The 18,682-nt window shown below is 40.5% G+C and overlaps 1 protein-coding gene across 1 annotated transcript in view; it reads right to left on the bottom strand.

The window, feature by feature from the left end:
- RASSF2 (Ras association domain family member 2) overlaps nt 1-18,682 on the bottom strand; it is a 74,935-nt gene that overhangs the window by 6,090 nt on the left and 50,163 nt on the right. Inside the window, exons 4-10 of the mRNA XM_051975459.1 lie at nt 17,860-18,011; nt 15,798-15,886; nt 10,713-10,873; nt 9,556-9,657; nt 8,286-8,337; nt 6,047-6,168; nt 2,752-2,849 (exon numbers count right to left, since the gene is read on the bottom strand). Coding sequence (XP_051831419.1) covers nt 2,752-2,849; nt 6,047-6,168; nt 8,286-8,337; nt 9,556-9,657; nt 10,713-10,873; nt 15,798-15,886; nt 17,860-18,011 — 776 coding nt within the window. The remainder of the gene's footprint in view (nt 1-2,751; nt 2,850-6,046; nt 6,169-8,285; nt 8,338-9,555; nt 9,658-10,712; nt 10,874-15,797; nt 15,887-17,859; nt 18,012-18,682) is intronic.

The following is an 18,682-nucleotide window of genomic DNA, read 5'->3' as shown; positions in this document are numbered from 1 at the left end:
TTACAGGTGAGGAAACTGAGGCAAACAACAATTAAGTGATTTGCCCAGGATAAGGCAGTTAAGTAAGCCTCTTAGGTCATATTTGAATTCAGGTCCTTCTGATTCTAGGACTGCCCTATCCAAGATTTTGAAATAAATTAGATATTTTTAACTGTTTTTGTATCATGGATCCCTATGACCAATATGGGGAAGTCCACAGACTCAGGATCATATTATTAAATATATTAAACAAAACACACAGGGTCACCAAGGAAACCACTTATACTGGAATATACTTATTAACATATCCTTAAAAACAAGTTCACAAATGAACAGAACCAGGAGATTATTATACATGGCAACAACAAGATTATACGATGATCAATTCTGATAGACATGACTCTTCAACAATGAGATGATTCAAACCAGTTCCAACTGTTCAGTGATGAAGAGAGCCACCTACACCCAGAGATAGGACTGTGGGAATAGTGTGACTCACAACATAGCATTTTCATTCTTCTTCTTGTTTGGTTGCATTTTATTTTGCTTCTCTTTTTTTCTTGTGCAGCATGATAATTGTATAAATATGTATACATACATTGAATTTAACATATATTTCTACCATGTTTAACATATATTAAACTATTTGCCATCTAGGGGAGGGGATGGGGGAAGGAGGGCGGAATTGGAGCACAGGGTTTTGCAAGGACTAATGTTGAAGAATTGTCCATGCATATGTTTTGAAAATAAAAAGCTTTAATAAAAAATAAAATAAAGCTAACAAGCATTGGGGGGAAAAAGTTCACAGACCCCAGGTGAAGAATGCCTGAACCAGATGATTTCTAAGATTCCCTTCCATTCCTGATATTTCTGAAATATATTGTAATCAGCAGTTCACTATAAGAAGGTCTAGTTGAACAGTTCTCAAATTTTTGGGTCTCTGGACTCCTTTATATTAAAAAAAAATAGTCTCTTTGTTCCCTCGGCTTTTGTTCATGTGAGTTCTGTCTACTGATGTTGTTCATATTAAAAATTAAAATGTACTATTATATATTATTGTATGCAGTATTAATGTTGTATTATACTATGTACAATATTGTATATAGTATATAGTATTATAATATATTAGTATTATTATGAAAATAGTTATGACTCCCTATTAGAATCTTAAGGATGGCAGCCCACATTTTTGAGAACCATCAGTCTAGAGCAACCCTTTGACAAAGACAACATTGTAAGGCATCAAAGACATACCAGATTTCATCAGTGTGGGGTAGTATCCCCTCCACTAATATCATTATAATAAGTCAGTCAATCAATAGTGCTATATTAATACCCCTTTGTTCCACACACTGTGTTAGGCACTAGTAGACAAACAAAGATAAAATAATTCTTCCCTTAAGAAGCCTACATTTTATCATAATTTCACTAGACTTAGGCAGATGTTATTCAAGAGCTACTATGGCTGAAAAAAATATTGCCCTGTGACCCACAAGGTGATGAGTCCCTCAGTCCTTTGCTAGTCTGGCTTTTGAACAAACACATTACATTGAATGTATGACTGGGCACAAGATGAACCAGAAATAAACTAAGATGTTCCAGACAATCCGGTCTCACAAAGGTGACTCAGTTCTGGGAGGAATCAGCTTTGTTTGCTGCTATGATCTGCATCCCTGTTCCTACCTAACTGCTTATTAAAACAGCTTAACTCCTGGCATGTGGAATTCCTGACTCAGGGGATTTTCCTCCTCCCCCCAAGAGCTTCCCTTCATTACATTTCCACAATAACACACCCCCACTCTTGCTTGTTAATCATTCCAAGGAAAGAGACATTGCTGGGGGCTCACTTCTTTAATTAATGCAGTCATGGACAAGAATGGACAAGATTATTTTAGATGGGCACATGGAAGGCAAGCCTAGAAAATGAACATTAAGACTAGTCACTCATTCTTGACACAGATCTATGCTAAAACCTGCATCAAGATGAAGACGGCCCATTCTGGAAGATGGGGAATTTGATGCTGGGAGATAGGAGAAGGGGATAAGAGAGAGCCCTAACAAATTAAATGGAAGGGATAAACTGAGATGAAAAATAGAAATCCTTGCATTTCCGTCTCTCTTTTGTGTCTGGAGAGACCAGTCAGAGTTTGCAAAGGTCATTCCTCTAATAGTTAAAACCTAAGATACCCAGGTTAAAGTAAGCAAAGGGAATAAACTAAAACCAGAACATGATAAGGGAAAAAGGTATTTGTCTTAGAGTCAAAAGAGCAAAATTTGGGCTCAGATCCTTAATGGTGCTATATCCCTCCCAATTCTGAATCTTTTCTTTAGGATCCCAGGATATTATTGAGGAAGGCTTTCAGCATGTTGGGAAGAATCTCTGGGAAAGAAGCAATGACTGGCACAGGCTGAGAATGGCATAGGTATGGGTGGCTTGTGGAAGGAACATCTGCCTCAAACGGGGCATTGATCCATTCAGAGTGAGAAAAAACCTTAAAATGAGGATCATAACAAATGAACCACTTCCCAAGATTCTTGTGGGAAAAATGTCTGAAGAACTTCAACAAACACAATAATGTAAATTATTATATATTTATGGTGAATCATGGTACTGTTATAATAATAAATCTCAATGGATATACTTTTCCTGTCAAGGACTGTCTTCAGACAGCTCCAGGCCCTTGCCACCCCAAAAACTGTCCTGGAATGTGCACATGGCCACAGAGCCACTGAATCAAAGCACCTCTCATCCCAGGGGGGCCAAGCACTCACTTGCGCATTAGTTTCTTTACTTCTCGGTCTTCTTCCTCTTTGAGTTTTTGAATGAAGCTCTTCAGGACTGGCATTTCAAATTTTATGTACTGGGCCACCTGTGTGGAGGAGTCAAAAACAAAGGAAGAATATAAGAGTAGGAAGAGGAAGCAGCTAGATGGCTCTGTGGGTAGAACACTGGGCTTGAAGTCAGAAAGACTCATTTTGCTAAATTCAAATCTAGTTTCAGATAATCAGTAGCTCTTTGACTCTGGCCAAGTCACTTAATCTCAATTTACCTTAATCCACTAGAAAAGGAAATGGAAAACCATTCCAGTGTCTTTGTCAAGAAAATCCCATAGACAGAATGGTCAAATCAGACATGATTGAATGACCAAACAACAAGGGTAGGAAAGATGAGAGGGAAAGAAGGGGAGGAGGAGATAAATCTGACAAGGAAAATTTCTCAGTTAACACATTAGCTCTAAGTTCCCCTAGGCTGACTTCCTCCCAATGTTTAAACAAATTGCTTTAGTCTTCCTAATCTTCTTAGCATCTCTTAGACTTCAGATTCAAACTACTGCCCTTCTATTATGCTGTCACAGCCCCTGATCTTGTACCTTATTTCTCTTCTGTCTCATTGACTCTGAAATGAAAGCAAAGCATCTTCCTCCAAATTGCTGATGGCGAGACAGGAAAACACACAAAACACAGTATCCCTTAATCAGGCTGTCATCTCTCTGAAGGATGGAGCAAAAGTTCTCCCTCAGAGATGGGATGAGGGGCAAAAAGGACAACAGGAATCCAGGAATCCTTGTAAACGCTTATTACCTGTGCACAAGGCTGATTCCTCCCAAGACTGAGTCACCTTTGGGAGAATGGATTGTCTGGAACATCCTATTTTATTTTTGGTTCACCCTGTGCTCAGTGACATAGTTGGTATGTTTTCTCAAAGACCAGACTAGAAAAGAGTTAAGGGGTTCATTGTGGTTGGTCACAGGAAAATAAATTTTTTCAACTATGACAAATTTTGACTAACATCTGTTTAGCTCTCATGGGGTTATAATAGAATGTAGGATCCTAAAGGCAGGAATTGCTTGATCTTTGTGAAATATAAATTAAGAGCTGGTGTCGCTCTGAGGAAGGAATGATCACCTCCCATTCTATGACAACAAAGTATGGCCTGAGGGATGAGGGACAATTCGGCCCCATCCAAGTTCCCAGGTAGAATCCTAATACTTGAAAAATCTGGGATTTCATAGGTTCGTACGATTTAGAGCTAGAAAGGACTATAGAGACCATTCAATCCAATCCCCTCACTTTATACATGAGTGAAATGAAACTTGGAGCGGGGAAGAAATTTGCTTAAAGTCCTATTGTAAATCAGCATAGCAGAGCCTGGAAGCCAGCCCTTCCAAATCCGGTGCTCTTTCTACCACAACAGCTACTCAACTTCAAGAACATCCTCCCCACTAAAAACCGGGGTCCTTCTCTCTCCCTCTCTACCCCCACCCATTAAACAAACCATATCATGAGTTGATGTGGCCCTCATCCTGTGGCCTGCCTGAGTCAGGCTGGTCCTTCCACAACCAATACACAGTCCATCTGAGGCCCATAGTGGATATCTGTCCAGTGTGGAGGAGTTTATCAGAGCCCAGCTTTTGAGAGCCCCGGGCCACCTCCCCGCTACCATGAAGATTCAGAAAGGGATTTCAGGGGAATCCCCAACAGACAAAGGAAGGAAACATGTGAAGGTCAGCTCTAGCAAGTTTTCTGCTTCTATGTCTCAGGATGGACACCAGGGGGCAAAAGCCAGCCATTTTCCAAAAGCATCCCCACGAGCCAAACTCGTCACCCAGGCCCACGTCGCCTTGGGTTCTTTCATCAGCCAGACGATGAACATCCCCCCTGCACTGGCTGTGGATACTGCTGAGAAGATGGATCCCCAGGGCCCAGTCCCGCCCCTGACAGCCCGGCAGAGTGAAACCTCTCAGGAGGAAAAACGGCTCGCAAACTGGCTTCTGTTCTGCTCCTCATTCTCTGAGCGCTTGACAGCTTCACCGGAGCTGAGCCCTCGGGCCCTGGGCCCACCTGCCCCGTGGGATAGGCCGTGCTCCCGGGAGAATCGGCAGTTCCTCGACTCCAACAAGGGAGATCTGGAAGGACTGAGAGAGCACCTAGTGCCAAAGGGTCTGTCAGAGGGAAGCCAGTTACATGGAATTACGTGAGAAACACTCAGAGAGAGCCTGGTCCTAGAGCCCGAGGGCTGTTCTCCTCCGCAGGCCCCAACCCTGAACCCAAAGCACAGCTGGGCTTGGCTCCTTCTGCTCGGGGAGGGGGGCTGCTAACAGCGTCCGGGAGGGCTTGTTTACAAGCCCAAATGCAGCGGGTAAGAGGACTTTAGCAGTCTTTGGGAACAACCCTTCCTTAGAAAACTGGTATATGTGTGTGTGCACATAATATTGTACAATATGGAAATGGATTTGTGTGTGTGTATAAATAATACATATACAGTGCACCTATCTCTGTACACTGTGCATATTATATATATATGTATACCCACATATGGGTGTGTCTATATATACAGCACATGTAAATATTACACATACATATATATGGGAGTATGTTTGTGTATATAATAAAATTATATTATATATAATTATATTAAATTATATTATTACATATGTATATGTATACACATAAATAGATATGTACGCGCGCACACACACACACACACACACACAGAGTATTTTTCTTGGAAGTGGAGAAAAACTCCCTGACTCATCTTTTGCTGACTTTAAATCTATTCTCCCACTTTTAAGCAAGAGATGTTCTTTGAATGCCTCTCTACCCTTTCTTCTTCTTCTTCTCTCCATTTTTCTTTCATCAACCACAGTGGTAGATGGGAAGAATTGTTCTAATTTCTTTCATAAGGCAATATAATGTGCTAGGGAGACGGTTCTGAAATCAAAGGTCCTGTATTCAAATCCTGTCTTTACGATTTGTTGTCTAAGTGACACTGGGCAAATAACAACTTCTTTTGATCCCAGTTACAAGTAATTAGACTTGTGACCTCAAGGATCCCTTCCAGTTTTGAATTCTGGGATTCTTTCTAAGACAACTCTTCTATCCTATTTACTCACCTGCCCGGTTCCCCCTTTCCCTCTGATCTTCAGCCCTGTGAGCTACCTAACTTACAAATGTTACGAGAAGGGGAGGGAGGAGATAGTCAGGAACACATGGTTGCATAAACCTGGGCATGAAACACACACCCAGAACACTGCAGGGGCCGATGGTCTGGGCAAAGGTAACTCACATCGTAGGTGACCTCTTCCACTTGGTCCTTCTCCATGAGGAAGACTTTGGAGACCTGTTCGCACGGGCCTTGGAGGATCCTGGCAATCAGGGGGTAATCTGTGACCTTTAGTTTCTGTTTCTCTGGAACAGATAATCACAGGCCAGTCAGCCCTCTGAGCACAAAGGTTCTCAGTTCGGTACCACTTTCTCATACTCCCAGAGCTAACTTTGACTCTGAGTATTCGTGCCGACTTAGGACAATCTGGGCCTGGCCTGGGCAAGTCACTTACCCCGTTTGCCTCAGTTTCCTCATCTGTAAAATGAGCTGAAGAGGAAATAGTAAACATTCCAGTCTCTTTATGAAGAGCATCCCAAATGGGGTCATGAAAAGAAATGATGAACAACAACAAAATGGGGATTATAATAGCACCAACTTTGTTGTGTTGTTATGAGTATCAAATGAGATCATATGTATAAAGTGCCTTGTAAATCTTAAAGTAATATATAAACATTATCTATTATCATTATCATCATTATTAGCTAATGTAATAATCTGACTATGATGTAATGAAGCTTAATTTCTGAGATTCCTTCCATCTATTTGGTCTATATTTTCCATGTACTTAATGTCTTTTCCATTAGATTGAACATAAAGGATGTTTTTTAATTAATTTTTATATCTCTAGTATTTTGCATGGTGCCTGGTATACAGCAAGCACTTAATTAATGCTTGCTGACTTGAATTATAAAACAATGACATATAACCAAAGGTTCTTAGAAATGTAAGAAACTCACCATCCAACCTACAGTTGTACAGATGAAAAAACAGAAAGCAAAAAAAAAAAAAAAAAAGTGTAGAGTTGGGATTCCAACTCATGCCCTCCGATACTAAATCCAGAGTTCTTTCCCTAGAATCTCACTCTCCTATTTAAATATCCAAAGGGGATTCTGGCAGTCCCTGGGATAATCTGTGAAAAAAGGTAATCCTTTCTGATTCTGTGAAATTCTGTGATTAAAAAAAAAGCATACTCCATTGATGCTACCAGGGTTCAAAATGTTCCATCTCCTCCTTGGCCACTGTCCTCAAAGATTTTCTATGAGGCATACAAAAAAAATCAGTCTCAATACTTTATAATCATAATTTTACATCTGATCCCAAATGTTCTTCCCCAGCTTGATTACCAGATTTCATTCCTAGGAAGTTTGGGCTATTTTTCAAAATCAAACTCAATCCATTTCAATAAACATTTCTCAAGTGCTTGTATATGTTAAACGCTGGGGAAAATACAAAACCTTTGAGAAATTTACATAGGAGATAAAAATTCATACACAAGTAGCTAGAATATACAATGTTGGAGAGTCATACTCCAAAGATCAAATAAAATAACTTATGTAAAGTACTTTATAAATGCTAATTATATATGGACTGGATTACATGTCTTCTCATGTCTTTTCTGATTCTGTGAAAATCTGTGAGATTCTATGACCCTGTGATCCTGAGGGCTAGGATATAAGTTGGAGGAATTTAACGTGGAAAAACAGACAAAGAAAAAGATGGCATTCTATTTATAGGGTAGAGCCTGAGCAAAGGCACAGAGATGGGAAAACACCTGTTTGGAGGAAGGAGGGTAGAGAATTGCCCATTTGGGAGGCATTACAGACTGCACAGAATGGGGAAAATACAAGAAAAAGCTGAAAAGATAAGAGAGGACCAAAATGTAGAGGACCTTAAATTCTGAAGAACAGAGTAGGAACTTTACCTAGAAGCTAACAGGACAGCCTAGTTTTCTGACCAGGCTGATCAAGCCCACTATTGTTGTCATTCTCCTACATTTTCCTCCCCTTTTGGACAAGGTACAATTCTGTGGGTAACAGAAAAGTAGGGGGTGCAAGGTGGACGTCATGCAGAGAGCTTGTCCTCCCACATTACCTCTTCTCTAAACTTCTACTCTAGAATCCTGAGCCGTCCTAGATCCAGAGGCCTGGGGTCTGGAGCTTGGATGGCATCCCCAGCTGTCTTTCACTAGGGCCGCTTCTCTGGCTTAAAATCTTTGAGCTACTTTGAGTTACTTTGAAGTAACATGGCCAGATCTACAAATATAGAACAAAGACTTGTCCCTACCAAGGAGCTCAAAAAGACAAGTCCCTAAGTAAGGGCTTGGATATAATCTTATGTAAAAAGTCATCTATAAGTAATAATTAACAAAGTAAGAAATGCTACTTTTAAAAAGTTGAATTAGAAACATTTTCAAGCTTACCTCCACTAGTATGAACAATATATAAAGCAAATTCCTCAGCAGAATTCTCAATCTAGAAACAAAGCAAACGTTATCAAGAAGGATTGTTAATCAAACATCATGTACTTATTAAGAACATATCATATACTGTTAGTTTTTTTTTATGAAATCATTTGATTTGAATTCCCTCTTCTTCTATTCTCTTCATGTCAAAAACCCTTAACCTCATTTCCCTATTCTCTCCTTTTCCCCAGTCTGACAGTTATCTCATCTACATGTATACTTGATCTCATCTTCCCTCCTATATTCTCCAACTAAATACAACCTCAATCACCAACTTTTCCTTATCAACTGATATTTTTCCTACTGCCTTCAAATATTCAAATCTTTATTAGATTCTATCATCCTCTCAAGCTATTGTACTATAGTTTTTCTCCATTTCTACAGGTGTACTCCTTGAAAAAAGCTCTCTGTATACTACTTCCTCTTCTCTCACTCCTCAACTCCGCAATCTGGATTCCAATCTCATCATTCAACAGTGATCCTGCAATCTTCAAAATTTATGTTCTTTTCTCCACTTTCATCCTTCTTAACCTATCTGCTGGATTTGACACTATTACCCCTCCTCTTTTTCTAATAACTTTCTTTTCTGGGTTTTCAATCTCTCCTTCTATATGGACAATTGCTCCTCTGTCTCCTTTGCTGGATCATTACATTTATGAAGCAGCTAAATATGTCTCTCCCCTCCCTCACTTCACCTTTCCCCTTTCCCTTCTGGTGACTTGCCCAGGATCACACAGTGTCCCAAGGCCAGCTTTGAACTCAGTAAGGAACACTTGGGTTCAAATCTAACCTCGGTTTTGTGACCCTAGCAAGTCATTGAAACTGTTTGCCTCAGTTTCCTCAACAGCAAAGTAGGGCTCATAACAACATCTCCCTCATAAGGGTGTGAGATCAAATAAGATAATAATTGTAAAGCACTTAGCGTAGGGTTTGTCATAGGGTTTTAATAAATGCTCGCTTCCTTCTTTCTAGATTAGAATCTAGTGTCAAATCACAATGTTTTGACTCTCTAATCTCTCACACCAATGGATTCCACTCTCCCTGCCTTTAGAGAGGACCATTTGACTATTGCCCTGACTCTATCCATGAGTATCTTGCTCTTGGCAAGCCTACCACTGCCGTAATACATGCAAAAATCATCCCATGAACCTTATTCTGCACATCTACTATCAGCCATCGAGTATGGCCCAGAGGAAGCTGGTCAGGACAGTTCGTGAAGACCACTTACCTTAAATTTATTGAGTAGGAGCTTAAGAACCTGAGGCGTTGTCATGGTGCTGTTAATCCTGACATTGGTGATGGAACCATAGGCTGGGGTGAACACAGATGTCTACCAACAGAAGAACACATTATTGCAGCTCTCATTAGAGTCCCCTGATGGGAGAAGGAGGAGGAAGAGGAAAAGGAAGAGGAGGAGAAGGAAGAAGAAGAAGAGGAGGAGGAGGAAGAAAAATGCTCTAGAATCTTGAGGCAATGCTCTATTGACCAGGGCTTTCTGGGCAACCCCTTTGGCCTCCCACAGAGCCAGGGGAACCAGTCCAAGCCTAAGAGACATCAAGAGACCGCCTTGAAATTTAAATGTCTGTGATACAGACAAATGGCTGGGCAGACTGCTGCTTCTCCCTATTGTCACATCCTGGAGGGAGAAATCTATAGGCTGGTTAACAGAGAAACTCTAGCAGCTTCATTCATTCTGGAAACCCAGATTCCCTATGTGGCTTGCTTTTTATAGGAGCTCTAGAAAGCCCCAGAAACATTATCTTTAATATCCCTTCCTAGTGGTGAGTAGGGATTTGTTGACCATCCCAAAGGAAGAATAAACAGAGACCATCCTTCTCTTTTGACTATAAAACACACCATTCTGTGGCTCTTTACCATAAGGTGGGCTTCTTGAGTAGTATTTTTTTAATAGAGAGAATAAAAGGGGCTGGTTTTCAGGGGCTGACTCTCAATTCTGAATTATTTGCCCTTCATTGCCTTTTTCACTTTATTTCATGCAAACCAGTGCCATACGTGTCCCTCCATAAACCCTTATCTTGTAGAGGGATTGGCACAAGGGGATAACATATAAAGGTTTTACAGGCACTGGTAGTTTGGGAGGACGCCCTTCTAAATATGCCCAATTATTAGTAAACAGGAGACTTCTGCACGCATGGCTGCCAAAATGTTTCATTCCTGAGCCCTTGTGGAAGGCACCTGATCAGTAGTTACATCGGCTCCTAACCATCCCACCAGCCCAAAATTCAGAAGTCAGTATGTTACCTCCCTGCCATGTTCTATCCCACCCCATGCCCTTCTTCCTTTGAAGAGGACCTTCCATCCACAGCCCTGACTATAGCTAGAGAACACACGGCTCCCCTCTCCCTGTCCACCCTTCCACTCTACCTTATGGTTGTAGTAGTGGCCATTGATGGAGAAACGGTGCCGCTTGATGCGCCGCTGGTCACTTGGGGTGCGCACATTGCCACGGCGCCGAACCCCAACATCACTGTGAGTCCTCATCAGCTGAGGGGTGTCCTCTTGTAGAGGCCTCAGGTCTCTGGTCCCTGAAAGGAAAACAATAGATTATGAGCCTCACCTATGGATCCATTCTCAACTAGAGACCATCATCTTCACCCAATCACAACCTTGGTTGGTCACTGGCCACATTTTCAAAACGCCAAGCCTACAAACGTAAACCCTAATAAAAACTACACTGGCAACTCCCAGACATCTCTTTTTGTCCAAAAGTCTCAAGAAATTATGAAAGGGATCACTCCTGCTTTTCAAAAGTTTCTTTGTAGGCAGCTAGATAGTGGGACAACAGATCGAGTCCTGAACTTGGGACCAGAAAAACTTGAGCTCAAATCTGTTTGCCTCAGTCTCTTCATCTATAAAACGGAGATAACAATAATAACTACTTTGCAGAATTTTAAGAATCCTTGGAAAGCACTATGCTAGCTGTTATTTCCATGGTTCTCCTCCTGCCTCTGTCTATTCCTTATGTCCCCTGAGCTGGGATCTCTTCCTCCAAATCTTGAAACATGAGGTGTAAAGGGCTGAAAATCTGAGTTGATGCATTGAGGTGGGATAATTGAGCACTTAAGGCTAATTACCAATTGGACAATACTCTATTAGCATATACTTGGAAAATGGCCCTTCCCATTATTCTGTGCTGGTTCAATCTTTTGGTGTATACAGAGAATTGTGGGAAGGATTAGGGGCTGGAGTAAGACAAGCCAGAGTCACTTTGCTGGGAGAAGAGAATTTCTTCACCAGGAGGTCCTGGAGATCCTGCTTCCATCCAATTCACTTCTACCCCTAAAGACCAAGAATAAAGACCAAGGACTTTTGCTTATCCTGACTCCAGCTGTTTCTAAGATATCCTGGGTGCTAACTCGGTCTTCACAATGAGGGTCCCCTGCAATTCAGGAGCTTAAACTAATTCTGGCATCCATGCCCTGATTCTAATCTCTTTTCCAGTATCATTTCATATTATTTCCTTCCATAGAGAAATTAGACAACTTTCCATTCTCCTTGTGACCTACCCTTTTATATCCTTTGTCCTTATTTCTTCACTCCATTCTTTTTTTGTGAATGTTTTTCCATCACCATATGTTAAGGTACTCTTTCTTCAAAGCACAGTTCATTGCCCATCACCTCCATAAAGCCCTTGGGACCACACACAAAATCCTCTTTACACTGATCTTTCTTCTTGAAATTTGTCTTAAGAAGTAGCTTGACATAGTAGATAGAAGATTGGCTCCAAAGCCAAGAAGTGCTGGGTTCAAATCTTGCCTCTTAACATACATTGGATATTAATCTCACAGTGTCCCAAACATCTAAGACTATAAATTATCACGCTATCTTACAAGAGGTAACTTTCCCTTTGAATACTTGAGTCCTTGACCCATGAAATCACTAGTTTAAACCAAAACTAGAATTGAGGTCCAAAGATATCACAGGTCTGTCCTTTAAAGTGAAAAGTCTTATAATCAAGCTAGTAAAAAGAGATCTCTGAACTTAGATGGATTTGCTTCAATACTAGAGACAGAATCATGCACTTGAAAGACCTCTAGAATAAAAAGATCTAGATTCAAATTCTTTCTCAAGCACTTATTATCTCTGTGGCTACAAGTAAGTCAGGATTTGATGCCTGCCAGCATTTATTACAGCTTTAAACATTGAAACTTTATTAGAATTCATGTATCTGACTTAGCTCTAGGAGTAAATAGGATCCAATCTTTCATATCCTCCTTTTGGCCAATTAAACAGAATCAGTTCTTGTATTTCTTCTCTTACTAATAATAATAGCTAGTGTTTATAGTGTTTAAAGTTTGCACTTATTATTTCATTTAATCCTGATGCCTGTGAGGTAGGTGTGTTATTATTATTATAGCCATTTTTACAGATGAGGAAACCAAGGTAAATTGACCAGGATCATACAACTAGTGTCTGAGGCTGAATTTAAACTCATATCTTCTTAACTCCAAGCACAATGTTCTATCTACTGTGCTACTTAATTGCCTCAGGAAACTTTTCTGCCACTTTTCTGAGTTTACAGCTCCCAATGGCCCTGGGAAGAATATTTTCCTTTGTTATAACATTTATTTATTATCCACGAGAATAAACAGGTAGATAAATATTCTGAAGTTATACCTCCCAGCCTCTATTACCACAGAATAATCAAGAAGCTCCCCTAGAAAATGAGAGTTAAAGGATGCCCATCAATTGGGAAATGGCTGAATAAATTGGAATATGTGACTGTCATGGAATATTATTGTTCTGTGGGAAATGATGAGCAGGATGCTCTCAGAAAAAAAAAAAAACAAACTTGGAAATCCTCCATGAACTCAAACAAAGTGAGATGTCCTGTATACAAAGTAATAAAATGTTCCAGGATGACCAGCTGTAAATGATTTTGCTATTCTCAGTAGTACAATGATTCATCACTACTCTAAAAGACTTATGACGAAAAATCCTATCCATACCCAGAAAAGAAACTGATGTGTCTGAATACAGATTGAAGCATAATAAAAAAGAAAAAGAAAAAAGAAAAGAAAAGGCGAGTGAGAGGGGCTGGAATCAAACTACCAGAGCTCCGTTGGGATTTGAAACCACTGCGCCAGCATCTCCAGTCTGTTTTAGAGTCCACAGGAAGAATGCCATGTGGGACCAAAGTTGGCCCTGGGGTGTGATATGATGGGCAATCTTCCTCAGTGACACCTGAAGGAAGCAGGTGCCAAGGGCTGACTCAATAGATCCCATTCTTAGGAACTCTCTACTGACTTTTTAACATTACCCTAGGTGGACTCTAGCCATAAGTAATTTATTCTCATTAAGCAGACAAGGAATTAGTCATTCCTTTGGCTTAAGTAAGGCCTTTCTCTAGAGATCACTTTTTATTTATTGTCAAAGTAGTGCCAAGATAAAGAACATATTAACTGTGATCCCAAGTCCCTACCACTTCAGAATAGCCTCACTGATTCATCATTTTCTTCAACTACAGACAAGAGAAAATTAGGAACAAAGAGATCCCTATTGGTCTGGCCTGGAGGGAGAGGTTTTGGGAAGGGGAAGAAAAGGTGAGAAGGGAGGAGAGGATAGAAGGGAATGGAGGGAAGCCCCTTTCATTCATTTCATAGAGTTCTCTAGGGCTAATGGATCCCACATAGTCATAGCATCTGGGGAACTAGAAATCCAGACTCTTTTCTAGTCTAGAGAATTTCTCTAAATTGATCAGATCCTCGCTCCACAGGGAATACTCCTCATATATTATATAAGCTTTCTGGAGCCTATTAAAAACAGAGGATGTGTTTGCTACAAACTCATATATGTGGCTCAGCAGCACATAGTTCCTCCTGCACCCACCCTAAAAGTAAAATGAGGTTGTCTTTTATAACCTCTTCTTATCCCCTAGCCATGTCCCCACCCCTAAGCAGGAAAGATCTAAATTTGAATCCCAGTTATGCTACTTAATAGCATATGCATTATACCTAATTATAATTTAATTATATAGTTATAGTTAATATGCATTAACCTCTGCCAATCTTCATTTTCCTTACTGGATAGAGCCTCAGACACTTACTAGTTGTGTGATTTTAGGCAAGTCACTTTACTGTTTGCCTCAATTTCCTCATCTGTAAAATGATCTGGAGAAACAGCAAACTATTTCAATATCTCTGCCAAGAAAACTCTAAACGGGCCATAAAAAGTCAGACACAACTGAAATGTTTAAACAACCAAAAAATCCCTCATTAGGTTGTTATGAAAATTGGAGAGACAGCTTTGGGTAGACAAAAGAACAATGGATTTGGAGTTGGGAGCCTTGGGTTTGAATCCTAGTTCAACTTTCATTTACTACATGACTGGTAAATCTAACAGTAAAATGAAAGAACTGCTATACATGACATCTTGTGTTTTTGCTTGTAATCAAGTTATGATTCTGTGAGATCATGTGATCAACTGTGATGGACATGGCTCTTTTTAACAATGAGGTGATTCAGGCCCATTCCAATAGAATTGTGATGGAGAAAATCATCTGCACTCAGAGAAAGGACTTTGGGGGCTGATTATAGATCACAACACAGCATTTTCACCATTTTTGTTATTGCTCTTGTTGTTGTCTGCTTGCCTTTTTTTCCTTTCTCATTTTTTTCCTTTTTGATCTGACTTTCTTATGCAGTATGATAAATGTGGAAATATGTTTAGAAAAATTACTATATTTAACCTATATTGGATTACTTACTGTCTAGGAGATGGAGGTGGAAGAGAAGGAGAAAAATATGGAACACAAGGTTTTGCAAGGGTTAATATTAAAAACTATGTTGCATGTATTTTGAAAATAAAAAGCTATTATTTTAAAATAAATAAATGAAGTCACACAGCTGAACCTAGATTCAGGAAGACCTGAGTTCAAATGTGATCTGCAGGACGTCACTTAATCTTGGTTTACCTCAGTTTCCTCATCTATATACAGGGAATAATAACATCTCTTACTTCTCAGGGTTATTGAGAGGATCAAATGAGATAATAATTGAAAACACTTAGCACAGTGCATGGTACTTAGTATGCATTATAAGAATGTTACCTGTCATTATATATGTAGGTATTAACATCACTCAAGGATTCAAGCTGACTTCCTGAATAAAGCAAACCTATTTTTTCTCCCCATTCCCTCCAAAAAAGACCATTTCTTCATTTATTGGGGTCACAAAAGAGAGTAGGGATGGGAAGAGGTGGCGAGAAGAATTTGAGATAGAAGCTAGACACTCTGGCTCCCCGCATAATCCTGCCCCTTTCTGGGTAAGCTCATATACACTGGCCCCTTCAATTTTCCCCAAGCCTGAAACTACTCATTTCTCAAGTTAATCTGAGTCAAACTCAGAGGAAAAAAAAAATCAGGAAAACACACTGGCATTGAGATCTAGTATTACATCTCTTAATTGGCCAGCCCTGTGATCATCCCTCTGAATTTCCCCAAAGTTTTACCTGTTGGGCTAAGCCTCCTGTCACTTCCAGGGCTTGCATCTGTGTCTGTTATCTGAATATCTGGAATGGTAACGGGCTTCATTATAGACCTAAGAGACAAAATGGACAGAATATGAGCTCCTTGATGGAGTTATTTCGTTTTTGCCTTCATTTTTCTGGGGCCTTTGCACATAGCAGGTGCTTAATAAATGCTTGCCAAATGGAGTAGAGAGGCCAGTTGAGCCCACAGCAAGGCAGCTGTCGTGTGGCTTGCTTGGGTCTTTCAGAGGTGACAAAGCTCTGGCTCTCTCACCAGTTCTCAGAATGGTACTAGCGTGTGGCAGGGAGTGTAGGGAACCTTCCTACTGGGCTGGCCCAACTCCCAACACCTGAGGATGAAGGCCACCTACAGAAAAGACAAGGGATTCTGGCACTCAACATCTGCAGCAATACAATTGCCCGTTTCATCAAACTCTGGGCCAGAGAACAAAACCAATTTGTTGCTTGTGGTCGAGACTCTGAGTCCATTTGGGTTGTGTTGTTTATTTGGGAAAATGCTCACAGAGCTCCTTTGTTCAGAAGGATGACATCCTGGAGAGGTTTCATCTCTGAGGGATTAATAACTTGGGGGCTGCTTTTTTGGAATCTTAAAAAAAGAACACCTGGCAAAACCCAGGCCTTGTGGAAACAGAGTACGGACAAGCACCTAGTGGGTACAATCATGTCTCTTACATTTCTCCATCTTCTTTGAAACAAAACCCACCCACAGGGCTGGAAGAAAAAGAAGCTGGGTACCAAGCAGCTTCTTGGTGACCTATGACTTGATGATATCAGATCATACTGTGTCATCTTTCCCCAAAGCCATGGTGGGAGTGGGAGTGGAGAGAATGGGAGAAAACATAGCAATATACTTAAAATTATTAAGGAAGCTAAAAAAAAATAGGTCAGGAGGGAAAAAATATCATTTGAGAATATTTAAAGCGTGATCAAAAAGCACATATTTCATGTAGTCTAGGAGATGAAATTTTTAAAAAGGAAAATTAAGGATGAAGTTATGAATTCCTGAGCAGTCCATAAAAGCATTCTGAAGAACATCTCCCATAAGGGAAATTTCCTGACCTCATTTCCATCTCACTAGAGGTGAAGGACAAAGAGCAGACACTGTAGGAGCTGGGGGGCTCAACAGAGAAGGAATATCAAAGAAAGAAGCAGGCAGGGACAGAGCTGACATAGACCTAGGCTGGGCTCCTACCAGAGCCTTCTCATCCAGACTTAAGTTCTCCCACAATGAGCCATGTATGCAGGGCCTAGACTGGGTTATACCAAGGTTAGTGCTTGTGAATGGGCACAGTAGTGATGTGTTCCAACTCCCATGATAACTTCCTTTTCTTCTCTCCTTTCTCATATCCTCCTAACAAAGCCCAAAAGACAAAGGATCACAGATTTATATTTGAAAGGGATCATAGAAGTCATCAAACCTAACCTTCTTACTTTTACATAAAAGGAAACTGAGATCCACTGAAGTTATGACTTGTCCAAAGTCACCTAATTAATAAATATGAGGTGGAATTTGAATTCAGGACTTCCTGTTTTTAAGTCCAACTTTCTATCCACTATATCAGTGGTTCTCAAACTTTTGTTTTCAGTATCTTTATCTTATTAAAAATTATTGAGGAGCTCTCCAAAGAGTTTTTATTTATCTGGATTATACTTATAGACATTTACCATATTGGAAATAAAAACTATTTTTGAATTTGTAGACCCTCTAAAAGGGTTTCAGAGATTGCCAGGATTCTCTAGATCGTATGTGGAGAACCACTGCACTACATCATTCTGGGAACAAATTGCTAAAAAAAAGAGAAGAACAGATAAAGTCATAGTTAGGGAGAATCAATGGACTTTAGGACCCCAAATCCAACTTTCTATCCATAATCCCATGCCAGGAATGGACAGGGAGAAGAGAGAAGAATGCATAAATTTGGGGTTAATGAGAACCATTCAAGTCCCTTTCTTCCCCTCCCCAAGCCTTTATCACATACATACACAGAACTACCCCACGAGGGGAGGCTGCTACAGTACTGACCCATGGGCTCCCAGGTTGCAACCAGAGTGCCAGGAGGAAGAGGAGGGAGGAGGTCTGATCCGTTCATTGTCATCTTGCATCTGCAAACGGATAGGCCGGCGCAGGCCCCAGAAGATGTTCAATAATCCCTCCACGATGAATTCATCTTCTTCCTGCCCCAGAAAAGCAACGAGCTCATCAGAACCTAGAGGAGGTGACCCTGTGCCATCACCCTCTTGACCAAGTTGTTCATGCCCTAAAGCCGTAGCCAACCTCTGGATTTCATTCTCACTGAAGAGAGAATGGACGTTTCTGGTGAGCCGGGGCAGAAGGGACGTGGAAGAACTGGAAATATGTGGTAGATGAGGCTGCTATGACCACGGAAGGGAACAACAATTAGCCAGTTCGTGATTCTAGCCTCAGTTTTGTATTTATAGGATGGTCTTTTATTAATTTAAGTAAACCCCTGGGTCTGACTAATCAAAGGTAGCAGCCAAGAGGTCCCCACTCTTAAAGCCAATCATGCTTAGGGAAATCCAGAAACATTATCATAGACTCCTATGTATGAATATCTTTAAGGAAAGTAGACTCTCTTAAGTAAAAATATCCCTACACATGTATATGTGTATGTATGTAAAAATCTCACTGACCGTGGCTAAACATTAAATACAGATCCCAATTTTCCCAGCTCAAATCCTCCCTTCTTTAGGCCATCTTTTCCTGTTCTTTCCTGACTTAGAAGAAATCTCTCCCTTAAATGAATTCCCATGAATTTGTTGGCGTCTGTGTGATGGCCCCTATCTTGTGTTACAGCACAGTGCTAAAAGCTGTGGATTTGGAGTAA

Source organism: Antechinus flavipes, chromosome 2 (assembly GCF_016432865.1).
Source record: "Antechinus flavipes isolate AdamAnt ecotype Samford, QLD, Australia chromosome 2, AdamAnt_v2, whole genome shotgun sequence".
Lineage (NCBI taxonomy): Eukaryota > Metazoa > Chordata > Mammalia > Dasyuromorphia > Dasyuridae > Antechinus > Antechinus flavipes.
The sequence above is the reverse complement of the archived record's forward strand: the minus strand, read 5'-3'. Positions and strand labels throughout refer to the sequence as shown.